We start from the raw sequence: 18,303 nt of genomic DNA, 5'->3' as shown, positions 1-18,303 counted from the left end.
AGCTGCTGCACCTCCACACAGCTGTGCAGACAGCCAGGGGACCCCATCCCTTCTGAAGCCCCCCCAGAGACAAGAGCTGGGCACAGCATGTTGGTATACATCATACATTTATTAGTGAATATCCCTCTCAAAATCAGCCACAACATTAAAAAAAATAATGATTGCACTACTTGGTCAAGCAGAACTAGCAACTTTCATTTTAAAAAAAGTACAAATCTGTTAAAAATTTCAATCAGTATAATACACATATATATAATACAACATACTAGTTATGTTAAATGCTACAAAACCAATATGATTCCAATGGAATGGAAAAAAACAAACACTTTTAGAGCTTTAAGAACCTTTTTTTTCTATATATTAGCCTTTTTTCAAATACATACATGGGAAAAATGAGGTAACTGTAAAATGTGCAAGTAACAGAGCAAAAAAAATTATATATATATATTTATATATATATATATATATATAAAAACTTTCTAACACAGAACACACGTCCTAGCACCTTCCGGGGAGCCGCGGGGGCCGCGGGGGTCCCACCGGAGGGCCCGGGGACTGGTATAATAGAACAGTAAACAGTCCACTATCCCACCACAGGAATTCATTGGTAAACAGTGGTATCTACAGCGCAGTCAGCAATCACAAACACCCTAAATAATTGTTTTTTAGTATTTTTTTTGTCATTTTTTCTTTTTGTTATTTTTTTTTTAAATGATACTTTTAGCTGCTCATTGGAATAAATTCTGCAGCACACGAGCTGTGAGCTTTCGAGTCGCCGTCAAAGGACCGTAAGGCTTTCCTGGCTCCCTGGGCACCGCGAGGGCGGGAGGGGAGGAGGGGGGCGTCTCCGGGGGCGCGCACAGGGACTCCTTTGGTTATCTGTCACTGAGTGAGGGATGGGGAGGGGGCCGGGGTCCTGCTCAAGGGGCACCGAGCCCAGCGGTGCCCGGCGGAGCTGGTGGCACCAGGCCGGGACCCTCGGCCTCGACGCTCCCTCTGGAGCGTGGCCGCCGGAGAGGTGGGAAAGGGCAGCGAGGGGACTGGCCTGTCGCCCCACGCCGCTTGCCGGCCCCGTGCCCAACCAGGCAGTGACCAGGGCCGGTCCCACCGGTGGCTGGCACTGCCCTGCAGGCACCGTCGTGCCCACCCATGTGCCGGGCGCGGCCCCTCGCCTCGCACCCGGCCGAGGGCCAGCCCCAGGCCTGCCCCCCGCCCCGCGGGGAGCGGCCCCCTCCCACCCCGGCCCCCTGCACACGCCACCACCGCGGGCGCCCCCCACCCCCGCCGCCGCCTCCCGCCCGGAGGGGCGCGGACCCCGCAGGGACGGCCCTGAAAGTCTCACGGTCCTGCTGTGGCGTTGCGGACATGTGCAGTACAGTGCATGGCAGTATCAGCTGAGCACAAAAACCCCTCTCCCCACCCCCCTCACCCCACAGCCGGCTAGACGTAGCCAAGACCACGTTCCAAGCTGGTCAGACATGCATGCATATTTGTGAACATTTACATAGGGCTGGCGTCCGCTCGGAGGCTCCCAGGCGTCAGCGACAACGCGCCCAACGCGCCGCAAGGGGAGGGCGGTGCTCTCACCACCACCCCAGCCACCGCCTCCCGTCACCCTCCTCGCTAATTAATCATGCAAAACAACGGCCACGCGGGATTGACGGAGCCGGGTGGCAGTGTGGCAGCTTCTCCTCCAGCCCCGTCGCCCAGCCCTGCACAGCCAGGGGGATATGGCAGCGGGGGGCTGCTCACAGCTCCCCCAGTGCCAGCCAGGGCAGGGCCAGGGTAGCACTGAAAATACACCACGAGGTTATGAATAAAACTCCCTGCTCCGGGGGCTGGGGGGGCACCCGCCGTAGTCCAGCCAGCCCCTGCTGCCCACCGGCCGGGGACACCGCGCCACGCCGTCCAGCCAGCAGGACGGGGCACGGGGCTACCTTGATTTACATTGTCGGGACAGAGAAACAAGAGCAGGAGCCAGGGGGCCGGGCAGCACACCGGGGACACCACATGCCCATGGCCATGGGGATGCGGGGCTGGCATCCCTCCTCAGGCCTGGCTGCCTCATGGGATGCCACATGACTCAGCCCCGGGAGCTGCCAGGCACGGGGGAATGAATAGGGAGAGGGGCCAGGGCCATGAGAGCACCGTCCTCCCACTGGTGAAAGACCCCGAGCAGCCATAACCCTCCGGGGCTCCCTAGGGCACCTGAGGCAGGAAAGGGGCTGAGCCGGGCTGCATGTGAGAGCAGGGACAGAGGCGTTCCTGCCTTCCTGCCCCAGCCATGCCGCAGGGTTGCTGGTGTCCCACCTTGGCCACACCTCCTCTGGACGTCCCGGGGCCGTCCCAGCGCTCCAGCTTGGCTCGGGGTGCCGCCAGCATCAAACCTGCGGCACTCCCTCCTCTCTCCTCCCTGTGTCCTCCTCGAACAACGACGAGGGGAGGAGCTGCCTGCGCACCCCTGGGGCAAACGGCCACGGAACCAAAATCGTGACGGAAATGGAAATAGGAAAAAAAAAATTATCGTAAAAAAAAAAAAATAGTGACAAAGGGAAAAACCACTAATTCCCTAGCGGAGTACAAAGACCTGGAAAAGTGATGGAGCAACAACAGCGTCTTTGGAGCACGAAGGGCACGGCCACGCGCCTCCCGCCTCCAGCACAACACGATTCGGGGCCCTGGGAGCGCAGCGGGCAGGTGTCCGGCCGAGTCCGTGCCCCGGCGGGGAGGAGGAGGGCTGGCCGGGAGCCCGGACTGCTCAATGCTCACCACATCCGAGGAGAGGCTTTGGGGAGGGGGGTAAGCGCAGGGTCAGGCCCCAGCAGCGGGCAGCGGCCCTCGCCCCAGCCCGGCGACCTCATCCTCTAGCGAATTGTGCGGCACAGCGCCCGCCAGCTTCAGTCCGCCTCCCGCTGCACCTCTGACGCGTCCGCCCGGCAGATCGGGCACGTGCGGTTCGCCTGCAGGCAACCAGAGACAAGGGAAAGTGAGCGGGCACCCCACAGCACCAGCTGCACCCACACCCCACTGGTAAGGGCTGGAACCACATCCTGGGAGTGCCTGATCCAGTCTGGCACAGTGCTTGACCCCAACTCCCAGTGCATCCATCCTGTGCTGCAGGGCACTAAGACCACCCAAAAGGCAGCACCTGGCACCAAGAAGCCACCACGCTCCCCACAGAGGGCACAGGCAGTACCTTTAACCATTTGTCGACACACTTGGCGTGGAACTCGTGGTTGCAGGGCAGGACGCGGAGAAGCTGTCGGGCCTCAAAGTCGCTGAAGCACACGACGCACCTGGGGGAAGCAGCCGTCAGTAGAGCCCCACCTCCAACCACGGCCCCACCACCAGCCACGGCCCCCAGCACCTCCACAGGCCCCCCATGTGCAACCTGGGCTCACTCACAGGGTCTGCTCAGACTGGTGGCTCTCAGGGTTGAAGCGGTAGGACGGGAGGTGCTCGATGTCTGCTTTGGTGAGTCCCCGTGGCTTGGCCTCCCCCAGCCGCTCGGCCAAGTTCAGCAGTGCCTGGAAGGAGATGCAGTGGCCGGCTTAGCTCATCTGATGTCCCAGCACAGCACCCCTCCAGGCTCTCCCCTCCCAGTAGAGGGATCACCACACCCCCCCACCTCCCCCATCCCATCATCCTGTGGGGAGGCTGAGCCTACACACCTCGTAATTCTCCATCTCCACATCATCCACATCCAGGTCTAGGCTGATTGTGGGCCCCACGGCTGTCGGCGACACAGGAAGCATAGAGCTGGGGGGGAACGACGGGACAGTCAGTGTGGGGCCACAAAACCCAACCTCCGCCCTGGCATCCCCATGGGGGCAGAGCCACCTGTGCCAACACTGTGTTACTGTGTGCCCCATCCACAGCACCGCCCCTGCCCTACACCATATCCCCCCGGTACTCACAGGAAATAGGGCAGGAAGCTCGGATAGTAGGGGGGCGGCGGTGGAGGGGGTGGCGGTGGGGGCAGCGCCTGTTGCAGACGGTACCGCTGGGTGTTCAGCCGCCGGGGCATCATGTGGGGATATGGCTGCAGGGAGAGACAGGGCACTCAGAGCTGTGCCAGCCCCACAGTGTCCCCAACCCCAACCCCACAGTGTCTCCACAGGACAGAGACTCACCACGCCAAATGGCAGTTCTTGGTGCAGCGGGTCATGGGGGAGGTAATGCAGCGGCATGGAGGGCGACAGCGTGGGGGCGTGGTGAGACGGGGGGTACGTGAAGCCCGCGATGGGGTGCTGCTCCCCTCGCAGGTCCACGTCATTGTCTATCCTCTGCAGAGGCTGTGGGGGAAACAGTTAGGCTGGGAGAAGCGTCCCATATTACACCTCCCCAACACTACCAGGACCCTGGGCACCCTCACCCACCACCCCCAGCTCAGACCCACAGGGGCTGCAGAGGGACAAGACCCAAGGTACTGTTCGTTGGGCGCATCACATCCCCAACCCATACCCCCACTGTAACTCACCATGCGTGGATGCTGGGCTTGGAGAGGTACAAACTGCCCCAGGGGGGCCATGTGGGGCGGCTGGTGAGGGGGCACTGGCGGCGGGGGTGGGTGCAGGATGTAATGGTCGCTGGAGATGATGGGGGGGAATGTCTGGTAGGAGACGGGAAGCTGTTGCATGGCACATGCCTGAATCAGCTGTGGGGAGAAACAGAGAGAAAAAACGGGGTCAGACACCTCTGCCCCCTCCCCAGGGTCTCCAACAGACAGACCCTGTGCCCTCAGAAACTTGCACTCCAGTGGGCCTGAGTACCCACACAACCTCTGGGCACTCACGGTCCAGGCTGTCCCCAGGTGTCCCCTGCCATGACTCACCGGGGGTGGGAGGCAGCAGAGCGGGTAGTGCTGTCCACTGAACATCACTGAGCATGCTGGGAGCTGCTGGGTGCTGCACCCAGGGATGTGCTGGCCAGCGTGGATGGGGAAGCCTTGCGTCGTGACGGTGGTAACCGTGTAGGAGAGAGGGACAGGTCCCTGGTGCACCTGAGGATGAGGTGTCAAGGGCACTGTCAGGATACAGCCCTGGCTGAGCTGCCCCCATCGTGACAGGGTGGCATCAGGGTGCTGAGCACCCAGCACTGGAACACAACACCTGGCACCTCCGTCCCACTGGTGGTGGCCAGAGAAGTGGGCTGAGCGCAGGCTCAGTTTCAGGGAGTTTTGGACCTCTCTTTGCTCCCCACAGACAAGCTGGCACAGCCTCCAAGCCAGCACTGCCACCACAGATGACACTGACAGTTGTAACATGAACAACCCTACAAGTGGACTATCCCCAGTCCCTGGGAGCAGGGACAACCATGGCCACACCCAAGCTGGTACAGGGACCGCAGGATTTAAGTGCTCAGAGGACAAGAGCACCAACAGGCTCAGGACTGGGTGCTCCCAGCAGCAAGTGGCCAGAGGGGACTCAGGGACATGTCACCATCCCAGACACCAGTCCAGGGCCACACTTAGGAGTGGGGTTGGGGCTGCAGTACCTACCTGGTCATGCAGATCCACCATGAATGGGTTCTGGTGGGGCGGGTGAGTGGCTGGGTGAAGCATTCGTGGCGGCGTGCTGGGAAGAGCGTAGGCACGGGGCTCATCTACAGGGATGTGCGGCTGCTGGGGGAAGGCAGGGTGCAGCTGGGGCTCATCCTGGCCCAGCAGGGTTGCCAGAGGTCTGTCACGTCGTCCCCACTGACGCCTGGCAGGGGGGCTGCGGGGCCACCGCAGGAGAGAAACAGAGCAGGAGTGACCCCCCAGGCCAGGGGCACCGCAGCCCCGGGCAGGGTGGCTACAGGTGGGTCAATGCCAGCCCAGTGCCCAGGGCGAGATGCTCAGGGCATTGTGCCAGGCCACATCAGGCTGGGCAGCTCCAGAACCAGCTTCTCTGCTCACTCTGCAAGTGCCCTCTCAATGTCTGCAGCACAAAAAGGACCCCTGCTCCCCAGGGACCCCTCAGCCAGGCCAGGTGGATGTGCTTCCCTGTCAATCTCCCCCCAGGTCACCTGGGAGCCGGTGCCTTGCCCCACCAGGGCCAGAGAACCGACCCTGCGCCCCACACGCCGTGGGGGACAGGGCTCCGCACTGCACCCCGTACCTTCGCCGGAGGTGGTCGGGGCTGCTGCAGGGTCCCCCCGAGAAATGGCGCTGGGCAAAAGGGGCAGAGGGCGGCCGCCTATTCACTGCCAGTTCCCATGGTCGCATTGGTGACGTCGGGAGGCGGATGGGCACGCGGGACCTCAGGCTCCAGGCAGGGAAAGACACCAGCACCTTGGATCCTGTGAGAAGGACAGCCGGGTCACGGCACCTTAACCCCTGGGGCTGCACAGGGCTGCAGGAGCCCCCAGTCCTCCCCATGCCCCAAGCCAGCACAGCACCACCCCAACTCACTCTCTCACCATCTGCTTTGAGAGAGGGAAGAAAGGAGACACCGAGCAGGGCTGGGGCAGCCACTGCACCCACAGACATGCTAGAAGGGTAGGGAGAGGAATTTCAGCCTGCTTGGCCCCTGCTGTGCCCCTAAATGCTGAGAGTCACACCACCCTTTTCATACCCAGAGACCTGCACAAGTGACACTAAGCCAGCCCAGCGTCACTATCCCCCCCCAACTCAGCCTGCTGCTCCCTCCCCACAGGAATCATAATGCCAATGGCTGGAGCTCTTGCTGCTGCACCCACCCTCTCTTCTGGAGCTGGATACAGCTCTGAGGGGGATAGGAAGAGCCCATCCCCCCATTACTGTCCCTCCCCTGCATGGCCAGAGCTACCCCCCATGCACGACAGAGACACAGAGTGAGAGAGAAGCACTTGTTTTTGGTACAGAGAAAAGCAAGCAGTGAAGGGCCCTGCGGCTGTGGCAGTATCCCGGCTGCTCAATGGCCAATGGGGAGCCTGAGCAACAGCGTGGGGGGTTTCCAGCATGTCCTTGGCCAAGATCGGCTCCAGTACTGGTCTGGGGGCTGCTCTCTCTTGCTGGACTCCCACACATCCTACTCTGGAGTGACACTGCTGCCCTGGTGGCAGGCACAGGGGCTGGTGAGGGCAGTGGGGCTCACGGCCCTGCTGTGTCAGGGCCTCAACTCCCTGCTGCACACAGGGCACACCCGCACATCCCTGTGCCCTGTGTGCACAGGGACAGGCATGGGCTGTGTCGAAGCCAGACAGGCAACTCTGCTTCCCCAGCTGCTTCCAGATGCAGTGGGACAGTGGGAACACAGGCAGGCGGACTGGGAACAGAGCCCTGGCCCTGCCCCATCCCCCCTCCTGCACCCAGGCTGGCTGGTGTCCTCATATCAGAGCCCCCTCCCACCACACAGTTAAGCCCCCCCAGTCCCAGTGGAGCTTGGCACCGCACAGAGGAGATATCTGCATAGGGTCTGGTTTCCAGAGTCCCAAAAGGGCCTTCCATGGCTCCATGTGTGTCCAACACCCTCCCTGGGCATCCTCCCACTGCCCAGCTTCCTTCAGCCTCCACAGCCGCAGCCAGCAAGCGGAAGCAGCCGTGACCTTGGCACTGCAGCCCACCTGCCCCTAAATCCAGCTCGCCTGCAGGCTGGTGCCCTCCCAAACCAGCTCCTTCAACCCCACCTCCTCCTCAGTGCCCATGGCAAAGGCACACTGGAGGCAAGAAGGGCACCTGAAGCCTGGGGAACACTGCTCAGCCCCAGGACAAGACTGAGAGGGGGTCTCAGCCCAGCAGCAAGAAGCTGCAATGTCACTTTTGGGTGACGGGCATGGGCAAGCACAGTGATATCTCACCAGGGCGAGCTCTGTGCCACACACAGGTCTCTTCTTAACTTCACTTCCATCTACTACACTACTGTAAAAGCTGAAAGCAAATTTCTCTCTTTGTTTTGAGAGGAATAAGGAAAAACAACCAAAAGCCACAGGCTAAACCCCAAGGAACCTGTCTGTGACTGCTGCCAGGGAAGGGAGGTCTGCCAGAGCAGGGGAGTCTGCCCCACAGGGGGTTTATTCTGCCCTCCTCAAGGCTCTGCTTAGCTGCCGTGTTCCCCTGTGTGGGCTGGAGGCCAGGGCACAGCAGCAGGCCAGGTTTAAGCCCACTCCCCAGAAGCCTCCCTGAGCTGTTACTGCTTCCAGTTCCACATCCTCACTCTCGAAGCACACGTGGTACCAAGGCCCTGCGTGACCCGGCGGGCACCTTCTAGACCAGACACCACAGGGATGGGCTTCGGGATGGGCAGTGCTTCCGCAGAGGCACACTGAACCCACACAGGGACTCGCCTGTTCGCGGGACCTCCGGAGCAGTGGGAGCTGCCTAGGCTCCCAGCACCCCAGGACGGCACCTCGAGGCGGGACATCCCCGACTCGCGGACACGGTGGTGGCCCGACCCCCGTCCTGCCACAACCAGCACCCCCAAGGCACCCACCCTCTTGCCCCACGCGGGCACACCCAGCTCTCTCTGTCGCACTCGTGGCTGGGAGCCAGCGGCCATCCCGGGCAGGGTGGCCGCGACCCCGCGGAGGTCACTGCAGCCCCGCACCGAAGGGCACCGCGATCCCCGCAGCCCTTCGGAGAGGCGGAGGGAGGCGACTCCTGGGCCCCGCCGAGAACAAAGTTAGCAGCGCGCCAGCGCTCACGCCCGGTGCCATCTGCTCGGGCAGAGCCGGGCTCCGGGGCTGCCGGGGGAGCCGCCCGCCCCGACGGCGCTGCCACCCCGCCGCCGGCTCCGTCCCGGCACCCCCAGCTCCCCCGAAGCCCCTTCCCCGACGCTCCCCCAGGAGCGGGGTCACTGGTGGCCCCGCCGCACCGGCAGCCCCTTCGGAAGGCCGACCCCGACACCAAACCCAACCCGAGCTCGGCTCCCGGATCTCCGGGACGGCGACGCGCGGCGGAGCGAGCGGCGCATCCCGGAGCGCACCGACGGGGCGCCCCGCCGTGCAGCACCCCGGGGAGGCACCGCGGCCACCGGCCCCCGGCACCGCACCCCGGGCCGCGGCCCCCGCCGCAGAGCCCCGCCGGTGCCGGTGTCGGTGCGGGCGCGGAGCTGTGGCTTTAAGAGCGGCCGCTCCGGGGCCATGTGCTCGGCGCCAAACAAAAGCAATAACAAAGGCGGCCGCCGGGCCCCGCCGCCGCCGCCCGGGGCAGGTGCCGCCGAGGGTCCGGGGGGCGGCCCCCGCCCCCGCCCGCTCACGCCCCCCCCGGCCCGCACGTACCTGCACCGATGGCCTGGGCCGCCGCTCCGGTGCCGCCGCGGCGCCCCCGCCCCCTCCCTCCCGCCGCTCTTTGTTCGCCGACGCCGGGCCCGGGCCTGCCCCCCCCGCCGGCCCGCCGCCGGCCCTCCCCTCCCTCCCTCCCGCCCGCCTCCCGCCGGGCCGGCCCCCTCCCCGCCGCCGCTGTTTCCGGTGCCTCTTTGTTTTGCGCGGCGCGGGGCGGCCGCGGCGGGTGCGTGTCCCTTTAAGAGCCGGCGGGACGCGCCGGGGCCGATGCCAGCGCTCGGGGGCACCGGGGGCGCGCGCGGGGGCGGGGGGGGACCGGGGGCACCGGGGGGGGGGGGGCGGCGCGGCGCGCGCGCGTCCCACGTGACCAGGCGTGTCACGGTCCGCAGCCATCTTGGAGCGCGGGGCCGCCACGCGGGGCAGCGACCCCCGCCCGGGACCACCGGGCACCCGCTGCCCTCCTCAGGGGGCCCGGCCCCAGCCACCTCACCCCGCTGGGACAGCCCCCACGGCTGAGGGCATCTTACCTAAGCTGTGTTCCCCCCGGCCCCAGCCCCGTGAGCCCGGTGGGTAGCGGGGACGGCAGCACCGTGTGCCCGGGCATCGCCGTGCTCCCGCTGCCAGATGGGCGGAAAAGTCCGGGCGAGGGGATGGGGAAGCAGGCGCTCGGCCCCCCTGCCACCTCCCCCACTGGGACGGGAGCACGGACGAGCTGCTCCCCTCCCGCCCTTGCCCGCACTGCCAGGAGGTCTCACGCTGTACAATCTTCTATGCACTAGAAAAGCCCCTTTTGCTTTAGAAAAGCCTCCCGCTCTCTCACAGTTATTAAACAAGGAGCAGGAACTACTTCGACCATCTCCTGCACACCTGCAGCTCACCTGAGCAAGTCCCCTGGCTGGTGGCTAACGCTGGAAGCTGTACGCTGAGAGGCCGAGCCACCAGCTCCCAGGAGCCTTACAACGGGAGGCTGTGCCACCGGCTCCCTGGGAACCACACACCAGGAGGCTGAGCCCCTGTTTCCCCGGCAGCTTGGGAGGCTGAGTCGCCGGCTCCTCAGGGGCTGCTCACCAAGACAAGCCAGCAGCTCCCCGTGTGCCCCCGGAGCCCTGCTCAGCACCAGTCAGACCCCCCTGCTCAGGGCAGTGCATCCCAGCAGCTTCGCTGAGAGGCAGATGCTGCAGCCGAGCCAAATTTCCCCCAGTTACAACCACACTTAGAAATTCCCAGGTAGGCGAGCGAGCCAGCCGGCAGCCCTGATGTAATGCCTATAAACCAGCCTTCCCCTGACAGCTGGGTTTTAAAGTGCTAACAACCAAAAGGGAGCTAATTAATTTGTAGCATCACCCCTTTCAAAGAAGACCTCAGCTCGACGATTTAACAATTCAGTAGCTCATCACTTCGATGAGCAGTTGGATTCAGCTTTGCCCCATCCCAGCCCTGTGCCCAGATCCCTCCAGGCCCCTCTCAAGGCCAGTTTGACGGCTCTTACCTCCTCACCTCAAATCCAGGAACACAGGAGGAACCACACTAGGCTCAAGGACCTCCCAGGACATGGAGGATCCAGGGGCAAGCTCCCTCTACCATGACTGTCAGTGGCACCATGGCCAACTGCTTCTGTCCCCATGGTAGGGGATACAGGACAGGAAGGCAGCACAGTGGGGCAGACCTATGATGGAGTCAGATCCATGTGCTCACACAGGCACCCCAGGAGGAACAGCCAAAGGACTGAATCAGCCCAGATCTGAACAACCACCCTCCAGGTCTGCTCTATTACAGCCTCTTTGCTCCAAGATTTGGGGACTAGAGGGAAGAGAAGGAAAACAGCACTCTGCCCTTTGACCTTGCCACTGTTTGTGAGCAGAGGCAGCACTGCACCTTCACAAGGCTGCCAGGACACAGCCTGATCCTGGGCAGAGCACCGGCAGCAGGCAGAGGCCACAGATGGTGGATATCTGTGCAGACACTCCCTGCGGACCCGCTCCAGCGTCACCAGCTCCCCCGTGGCCAGCAGCTATCGATGTCCTCAGGACAGCATTGGGAGAGGCCATCGATGGAGCACAGCTCACATGCTGCTCCTGCTCCCTGCCCAGCCAGGCTGGATCATTCCTGTGACACAGCCACACTGCCAGCATGGACAGGGCACTGCACATGCAGCTGCAGGGCCAGGTCATGTGGAAGTGGCTCAGCCCACCCTGCCCTTCGCTGTCTCAGGGACACGGCCACCAACATCACAGTGCTCCAGGTGCAAAGTTCTGCCTCAAGAGCCACTTCAAGGGCCCAAGTGATGCTACAGCAAGGCTGGCCACAGACACTGGACAGTGCATCTGGGCCAGGACAAGGGGCCCCAGCCCAGCCACCAAGACCTGTGATACCTCTGGTGAGCAGGACGCCTAGTGCCAGGCAGCAGCCTTAGAAAGCTCTGTACCTGCAGGGGCTGCTCAGGCTGAACTCAACTGCTCTGCAGCCAACGGGTGGCCCATCCTCTCCCTCCCAAGAGCTGGGGGCCAGCAGAAGGAAGCCTCGCCGAGCCCGGGCTCTTAAAGATACCATCTGCTGCTGCAGGCATGCTGCCTCCTTTGCCCCATATATAGGTCAGGTCTGACACAGGATTAGCAAGGGTGATCCAGTGGTGAGAGCGCATCTCCCACTGGAGGTTTGCTCTGCCCCCATGCTCTCCCCAACACCCAATATGCCAATGCCTCGCTTTTGTGCTCTCCCTGGCCTCTCACACAAGTCCAGGGAGATGAAGAGGCCCCAGATCCTTCTCTCTTCTTCTCAGCGCCTGGAAAAAGGTGGTAAGAAACCAGCTCCAAGCACGCAGAAGCTCCCTATGCTGCAGGGAGCGGGGAGTAGGAGTGTCCCCGTGCTACCCAAGGCCCAATGCAAGCACCAGCGGACATGGGACACCCTCACACTGGCAGGGTGAAGCACTTCTCCACTGTGGAGACAGGGGAGTGAGGGGCTCCCTCCCTGCTCCACACACCCAGTGTAGCCGAGTTCACCGGCAGCAGAGGCAGGACGCCTCCGCCTGATCACACGCCACCCACTCCCACCCCCAGGCTGACAGCACTCCCATCAAACGCCTCCAGCCACACACACAGTGGAGGATGCTGACATGAGGAGCGAGTAGCTGCACAGGCAGCGGAACTGATAACGCCCAGTTTCCTGTCGATCTCTCCCACGTGGATTCTCTGATGTCTAATAGCACGGCTGAGCTGCACTGCAGAGGGAGAACTAGCAGCACCTTCCTCCCCGAGAGCTGGAGCCTGTAGCAAGCCAAGACCTCTGAGACATCATCCACACACCTAACACCTACCCCAGCTGACACCATCCAGCAAGTTCAAAGCAGAGAGGAGAATGCTCACAAATAAACAATAAGCTTGCAGCTTGCACAAGCCTTCATTTCCTTAGGACGGGGTAAATAATCTGCAGAGATATCTCCACTTTCCTTCGTTTGCCCTAGAAACACCAGCACAACCTGAACAGCATGACCAGAAGGCTGCTGGTGCAGCAACTGGGTCCAGCTCAGGCACCTCTGTAGCTGAACAGCATCAAAAAATGGGTTCTACATCTCAGTTGCACACGGGTGGGGGGAAGAAGAGCAAGTGCCTGGGCAGCCTCCACAGTCCTTCCCTTGTAGGAATACCAACAGAGCTTGCAGTTCAGGACTCCATACTCCTCTGCATTTCACCTTTTAGTTCTCATTTCAAAGAGCCCTTTCCTAAAACACATCCAATCCCTCCTTGGGCAGAGCCAACCCAGGGAGCAGGGATTCAGTCCCCACTCCCCATCCCCACACAGCATCCCTGGAGTCCCCAGCTCACCTGCCACCTCTCCACAAGCATCCCTTTGAGTCCAACCCGCTTGCTACATGCTGTGGACAGTGCTAATGGCATCTGCCAAGCAAGGGACCAAGAGCAGGAGGGGCTGGGCTCCAGACACCTTCCCCACTGCTCCCCAGCTGTGCTCAGGCAGAGCAGCTCCAGCAGCAAAGCCAGGAGCTGGTGGATGGCGAAGACCAATTTCATTACCACTCAGCAAAACGAAGCGTCTCTTGAAAGCACTAGTGACAGTCAGGAAGTTGGGCTGGGTGTTTTGTTTTGCATTTTAAGAAGCCTGCGGGGACACCGACAACCTGCAACGATCACTTTCAGAAAGGAGCTCAGAGAAATTCATGATTTTCAGCAACCACTTACCCTCCTTTGTCCTTGATTTAAGATTTGCCAAGAGGCTGCTTACAAGATGCATCGAAACAGGCAGTGACCACTGCCCTAAATGCAAGGGAGGTTTGCTACAATATCTCCCGAGTACATCACTCACAGAACCCCACACCAGTGCCTGGGGAAGGCTTTAAGAGCAAAAACATGACTTTCAAGCTGACAGCCCCCGCGCACAAAGCACGGCTGTGCGGTGACAAGAGAGCAGCCTGGGGCAGAGGAGCTGCCTGACCTCTGCTACAGCTCTTGCCACTGGATTTTTATTGTTCGCCACTTTCCTAAAGCGCAGGCACGGAGAGAAAAGCAACTAAGACACTTGGCTCAAAATGAAAACGCTGCCAGGGAGCCCCACCAGCACAGCAGGGAAAAGACAACCTGCCAGAGAGGACCACAGCTTGGCGCTGCCAGGCTGGGGGAAAGAAGGATCAAAGCATGAGCCCTCCCTTTCCAGGGGCAACAGCGAGAGGTGCTGGAGGCCTGGATCACCACAACACAGGCTCACACAAGAGGAAGCAGCTCTTAACACAAAGCATTGCAGGCCAGTCCTCCGCTCTGTATGGTCGAGCTGAAATCCTTCATCCTGCTTTCCAGAGTAGCCAAGGAAAGCCCAGAGCTACAGCTCCACAGCCAGCGAGGCCAGCTCTCCAGGGATCAAGCTGCAGCTGGAAAATAATATTCCCAAGGCCCATCATGAGTGCTGCTTGCTGGGGACGCTGCTTGCCTTGCCCTCTGCCATACAAGCAGCAAAGTGTGGAGCCCTCCCAAACCACTCCACTCCAGAAAACCCAAACACCCCATATTGCACATGGGCACCCTGGGCTGCTCGTGCCCTACAGGAAATGGCTCCTGCCCTGAAATGCTGAGGACTTGCAGATGCAAGGGCGAAGGAAAGGATAAGCACCATGGTGCAGCTCTGCTGCCCAGAGAATCAGCAGGCTGGCTTCTCCCAACACCCCTGCAAGCCAACAGCAGGGATCCATGCTGCTCCCCTCCAGAAGTGACCTGTCTCAGGGAGCCATGCAACATCCTTGTGCATCTCCATGACTGCAGGGCTCAGGGCCGGGCTCTCCCATGTTCCTGCACACCACTGTCAGAGGGCCTCTGGGAGGGCTCCCCAGCACCAGCAGCTTCCTTGGATGTTTTAGCAGCCTCTGGCCACATCAGACTGCACCCTGTGGGCTATGCCTGCCTGGTGGGTACACAAACCCCTTGGCCAACCACTCACCTACACAGGGCAGGTGACGAACCATGTTCCTCCAGCTTGGTCCAAGCAGGGAGCCAAGAGATGGTGGGAAAATGCTATGCACCGGCTCCTTGATTCAGAGATGAAAAACTAAAAGCATCCATAAGCCAGGCTTTTCCACCAAAAACCAGCACTGTGCCGCTTGCTGCCACCACCTCCTGAGCCGTGCCCGCGGCTGGGCTCACGTGACAGTGGAGTGGATGCACACGGGAGGAGTGGCTGTAGTGACAGCGTTACAGCTGGTGTCCGACACACGGCTGAGCCCAGTGAGTCCCAGCACTCTGCAGCTCTGCTTTACAAACCCCGCACACTGCGCAGGTACAGGGGTGTCAGTGACAGCTCGCTGTCCACGGCCCTGGGAAGTGACACCTGGAGGGACACAGCCTCCTGAACTCCCTGATGTCCACCAGAGCGAGGACAGGCCCACGCAAAGCCCAAGGGACAAGGAGAGCTGTTCTTACACCAGCCCCAACTGCCCAGGGCTAGCCCCTCCATTATTTGAGCACAGAAGCCCCCACCAGGAAACAGGGACACCTGGCAGGACAAGCAGGACTTTGCCCTGTCCTGCTCTGCTCTGAGTGACTTCACATCACTCCCCACACTGCCTTAGGTGGCAGGACTGCAGACACCTGGGAGAAAAGTGCTGCCAGCTGAAGCCCAGCCCCTACCTGCCAGCTGTTATTTCATTCCTCTAACAGGTCCATAAACGAAGGATAATTAAATCTCCCGTAAACTCTCTTCCATTTAAAATAAAAATCTATAGTCCCTATTTCATTAGCTGGCTCTGGGTTTTACAGCTTGATCAATTCCCCTCGCAGAGCCCCAGTCCGGGGCAGGCAGACGCAAACACACAGCTTTCACGCTGCAGATCAATGGGGATTCACAGTCTCCTCTCCCCATTCCTTGTTCCTCACTCACCAAAGGGAGCCAGGTGGTGCAGCAGGTAAGGACGGTGTGTTTCACTGCTCAAGGGAACACCACTGCCATGTGTGGCTTCAGAGGTCAGAGTTAGTGCCTGGGAAGAGCGGAGGTAGTGGCAGTTCTCCCCCTCCAGTGAAGCGAGAGCCCAGCATGGGGCCCCAAAAACACAGCCGTGACCCTAAAGGCAAAGCAACACAGCACACAGGCAAGGTGATACCTCCCCACTTGCTCCACAGTGAAGAGGGACAAGGCTCAGCCTCCCATGACTGACAGCTGGAGTCAGAGCCCACCAGAAGCATCAACTGAGAACTAGGAGCAGCCACCACAACTCCGAGCTCTCCACACACAAAAGGGAAGAGACTCATCACAGAGACCCGAGTACACAGGCTCCCCATTTCCTGTCCTTCCAGGCCCTCTGCTGCTGCCCTGCCACACACCACCTTCACCCTGCCACACTGGTGGGCTCTAGATGGCTCTCATCACCCCTGCAAGCCTCTCCCTCCACTGCAGCGGGAGCTTCCAGCAGTGGCAGCAGATGGAAGGATCACAGCAGCAGCCAGAGCTGCACAGAGAGCAGCCAGGCAGAGACCATGGAGCAGAGATCAGTGTGCCAGGCAGTCCTTGCCCTGGGACGTATCCCTCCCTCCCCTGGCCTTTGCTCATTCAGAAAGCAGCAAGTTGCCACAGTCCTGGTCATGCCACAACACATTGTTGAGGCAGCCCCAGGGGGCAGGTCGAGAAACCCTGGCCCAGTGAGCCAGCGATGGACAGACCACACCACCAGGGCCCAAACCCCAATCTGTGTCGACCCACCTTTGAGCAGGCCAGCACACTGGTACCTGCCAGGAGACATCAGGGCTGGTCACTGGGACACTGTACAGCCACCACTCAGAGCACTCGCTCCAAGCAAAGCTGGGGGGGACAAAGCCCTGCCACCCCACTGAGATTCCCTGCACATCTGCAGGGGAGTGACACTGGAGCCTCCCAAACACAGACAGGTGCCTCCTGCCTCACCTCCCATGCCAACACCTGCCCTGTCTCTGCTCCCACTGCAGGGAGGCGTGGAAGGGCCACAGACCACCTGCGAAACCAAACCCACTGCTGAGGGGCGTGATGCCACCCGGCCAGCCCCAAAGCAGCCACCCAAAGGTGACAAACAAAGGCGCCCGGCAGGCACTCTGCATTAGCAGTATTTTTAGACACCACTATGGAGCCGGCCTTATTATTTTCATTGCAACGTGCATAATTACCCACCATGCACCGCAGTGACATCAGACGCAGCCGGCTCCCCTCCGACAGCCGCTCCTCCTCCCGGGGCTCCTGCCTGGCCCCGGGGACCCACCTGCCCTGCCGGTCTCTGCCCTGCCCATCTCCCCGGGGCACGAGGCCCCAACTCGAGGGGGACCTCGAGGTCCTGGGGCGTCAGGGCCGACGTGAGCAGAGGCAGCAGAGGGACAGGGCGAGGCAGTGGCACAGGACGGTGAGGAGGCGAGCACGGGGACGAGCTCCGGAGCTGCGGACACACGGCCAGTTGTGCTGGAGCACAGGGCTGGTGCAGAGCTGGCAGACAAGGCACCAGCACAAACCCGAGCAATGCTCGTGGGAAGAGGGGCACGGAGAGACAGCACCTGCCTGGCTGCGGGGTTCAGCTGCCCAGGAGAGCAAACCCGGGGGCACATCCCAGATGCCCACAACCCGGTCCCACACGTCCTCCGTGGGACAGGGCTGCCACGGGCCCCGCACACAGCCCACGCTGCCAGCACAGACCCTGCAGCGCCGGTGGCACAGCCTGTCCCGCTGCCACCACCCCGCATGCCACCATCACCGCCCCGGCAGTTCAGGCTCATTTGTTTCCTACCTCTTCCCCAAACGCAACTTTCCGAAGAACTTCACCACTTCCCCTCCCGTCCCCTCTCACACGCCGGGGCTTGCACAGCTCACGGGGTGCAGGGGCACAGCGGACGGGGCACCCCGGGGTGCGCAGCAGGGCAAGGACACAGCACCAGCCTCGGCAGGAGCCGCCGACCCCCGCCCGGCCGGGGCCGCGGGAGCCCCCGAGAAGAGGCTCCAGCCGGGGCAGGTCCGGGCAGCCCCCGGGACCGGCAGGGATTGCCCCCTCCCCGCTGCCCCGGGCAGGCCCCGCCACGGGGCCCTTTCTCCCCGCGGGGCTCTCCGGGCACCGGTGGCTCCTCCCACCGCCGTGCGGCCGCACCGGGCCCAGCTGCGCTTTACGGCCGCTGCCCCGGTGTCTCGGTGCCCCGAGCAGCTGCCGCCGCCCCCGCACGCCCCGGCCATCCGCCCCCTCTGCGCACCGGGCCCGGCCCGGCCCGGCCGCCCCCGCCGCACCGGGCCGCGCTCGCTCCGCCAGCCCTGCATCCGCCCCATCGCTCCGGGCCCTGCCCGCCGTCCTCCCCGCCCCGCTGCCCCGGCGCTGCCCTCCCCATTCCCTCGGCCCCGGGCCCTGCCCGCCGCCTCCACCCCGGGCACCGGCCCTGTCCGCGCAGCCCGGGCCTGCGGCCGCCGCCGCACCCCGTACCTGCGGGAGGCGCTCCCCCGGCGCTCGGTGCCGTGCCGCGGCGCTGCCCGCCGCTCAGCCCGCTCGCATGGCGCGGCGGCCGGGCCCGCCGGGCTCCGTGTCCGTGCCGGTCCCGGTGCCGCTCCCGGTGCCGCTCCCGCTCCGGCCTCAGCCCCGCCTCATGGCGCCCCCGCGCTCGTCGCGCCGATGGAACCGGCCGCGCC

General features: G+C 62.4%; 1 protein-coding gene across 4 annotated transcripts; it reads right to left on the bottom strand.

The window, feature by feature from the left end:
- Positions 1-1,248: 1,248 nt before the first annotated feature.
- RNF44 (ring finger protein 44) lies at positions 1,249-18,217 on the bottom strand. Of its 4 annotated transcripts, none has more exons than XM_027643074.1 (11): positions 18,101-18,217; positions 6,102-6,282; positions 5,501-5,717; positions 4,835-5,002; positions 4,481-4,657; positions 4,134-4,295; positions 3,918-4,042; positions 3,672-3,759; positions 3,406-3,527; positions 3,197-3,296; positions 1,249-2,960 (listed from the first exon to the last, which is right to left on the bottom strand). In XM_027643074.1, exons 2-11 carry the CDS (start codon positions 6,206-6,208, stop codon positions 2,898-2,900), a joined length of 1,329 nt encoding a protein of 442 aa, XP_027498875.1. In that variant the 5' UTR covers positions 6,209-6,282; positions 18,101-18,217; the 3' UTR covers positions 1,249-2,897. The 4 variants fall into 4 exon arrangements, with proteins under 4 accessions (XP_027498875.1, XP_027498873.1, XP_027498876.1 ...); XM_027643072.1 differs by lacking the exon at positions 18,101-18,217 and adding an exon at positions 17,423-17,562; XM_027643075.1 differs by lacking the exon at positions 18,101-18,217 and adding an exon at positions 9,181-9,199.
- Positions 18,218-18,303: the final 86 nt, after the last annotated feature.

This window comes from Corapipo altera, unplaced genomic scaffold (genome assembly GCF_003945725.1).
Source record: "Corapipo altera isolate COAL_440 unplaced genomic scaffold, ASM394572v1 75, whole genome shotgun sequence".
NCBI classification, from domain to species: Eukaryota; Metazoa; Chordata; class Aves; order Passeriformes; family Pipridae; genus Corapipo; species Corapipo altera.
The sequence above is the reverse complement of the archived record's forward strand: the minus strand, read 5'-3'. Positions and strand labels throughout refer to the sequence as shown.

Excerpts from the sequence above, each read along its gene's own strand:
- RNF44 (XM_027643074.1), bottom strand. The coding sequence starts at position 6,208 with ATGCGACCATGGGAACTGGCAGTGAATAGGCGGCCGCCCTCTGCCCCT. Across the intron at positions 5,003-5,500 it reads TGGTGGATCTGCATGACCAG|GTGCACCAGGGACCTGTCCC; the intron begins GTAGGTACTGCA and ends CCTCATCCTCAG. Across the intron at positions 2,961-3,196 it reads GTGTCGACAAATGGTTAAAG|GCGAACCGCACGTGCCCGAT; the intron begins GTACTGCCTGTG and ends GGTTGCCTGCAG.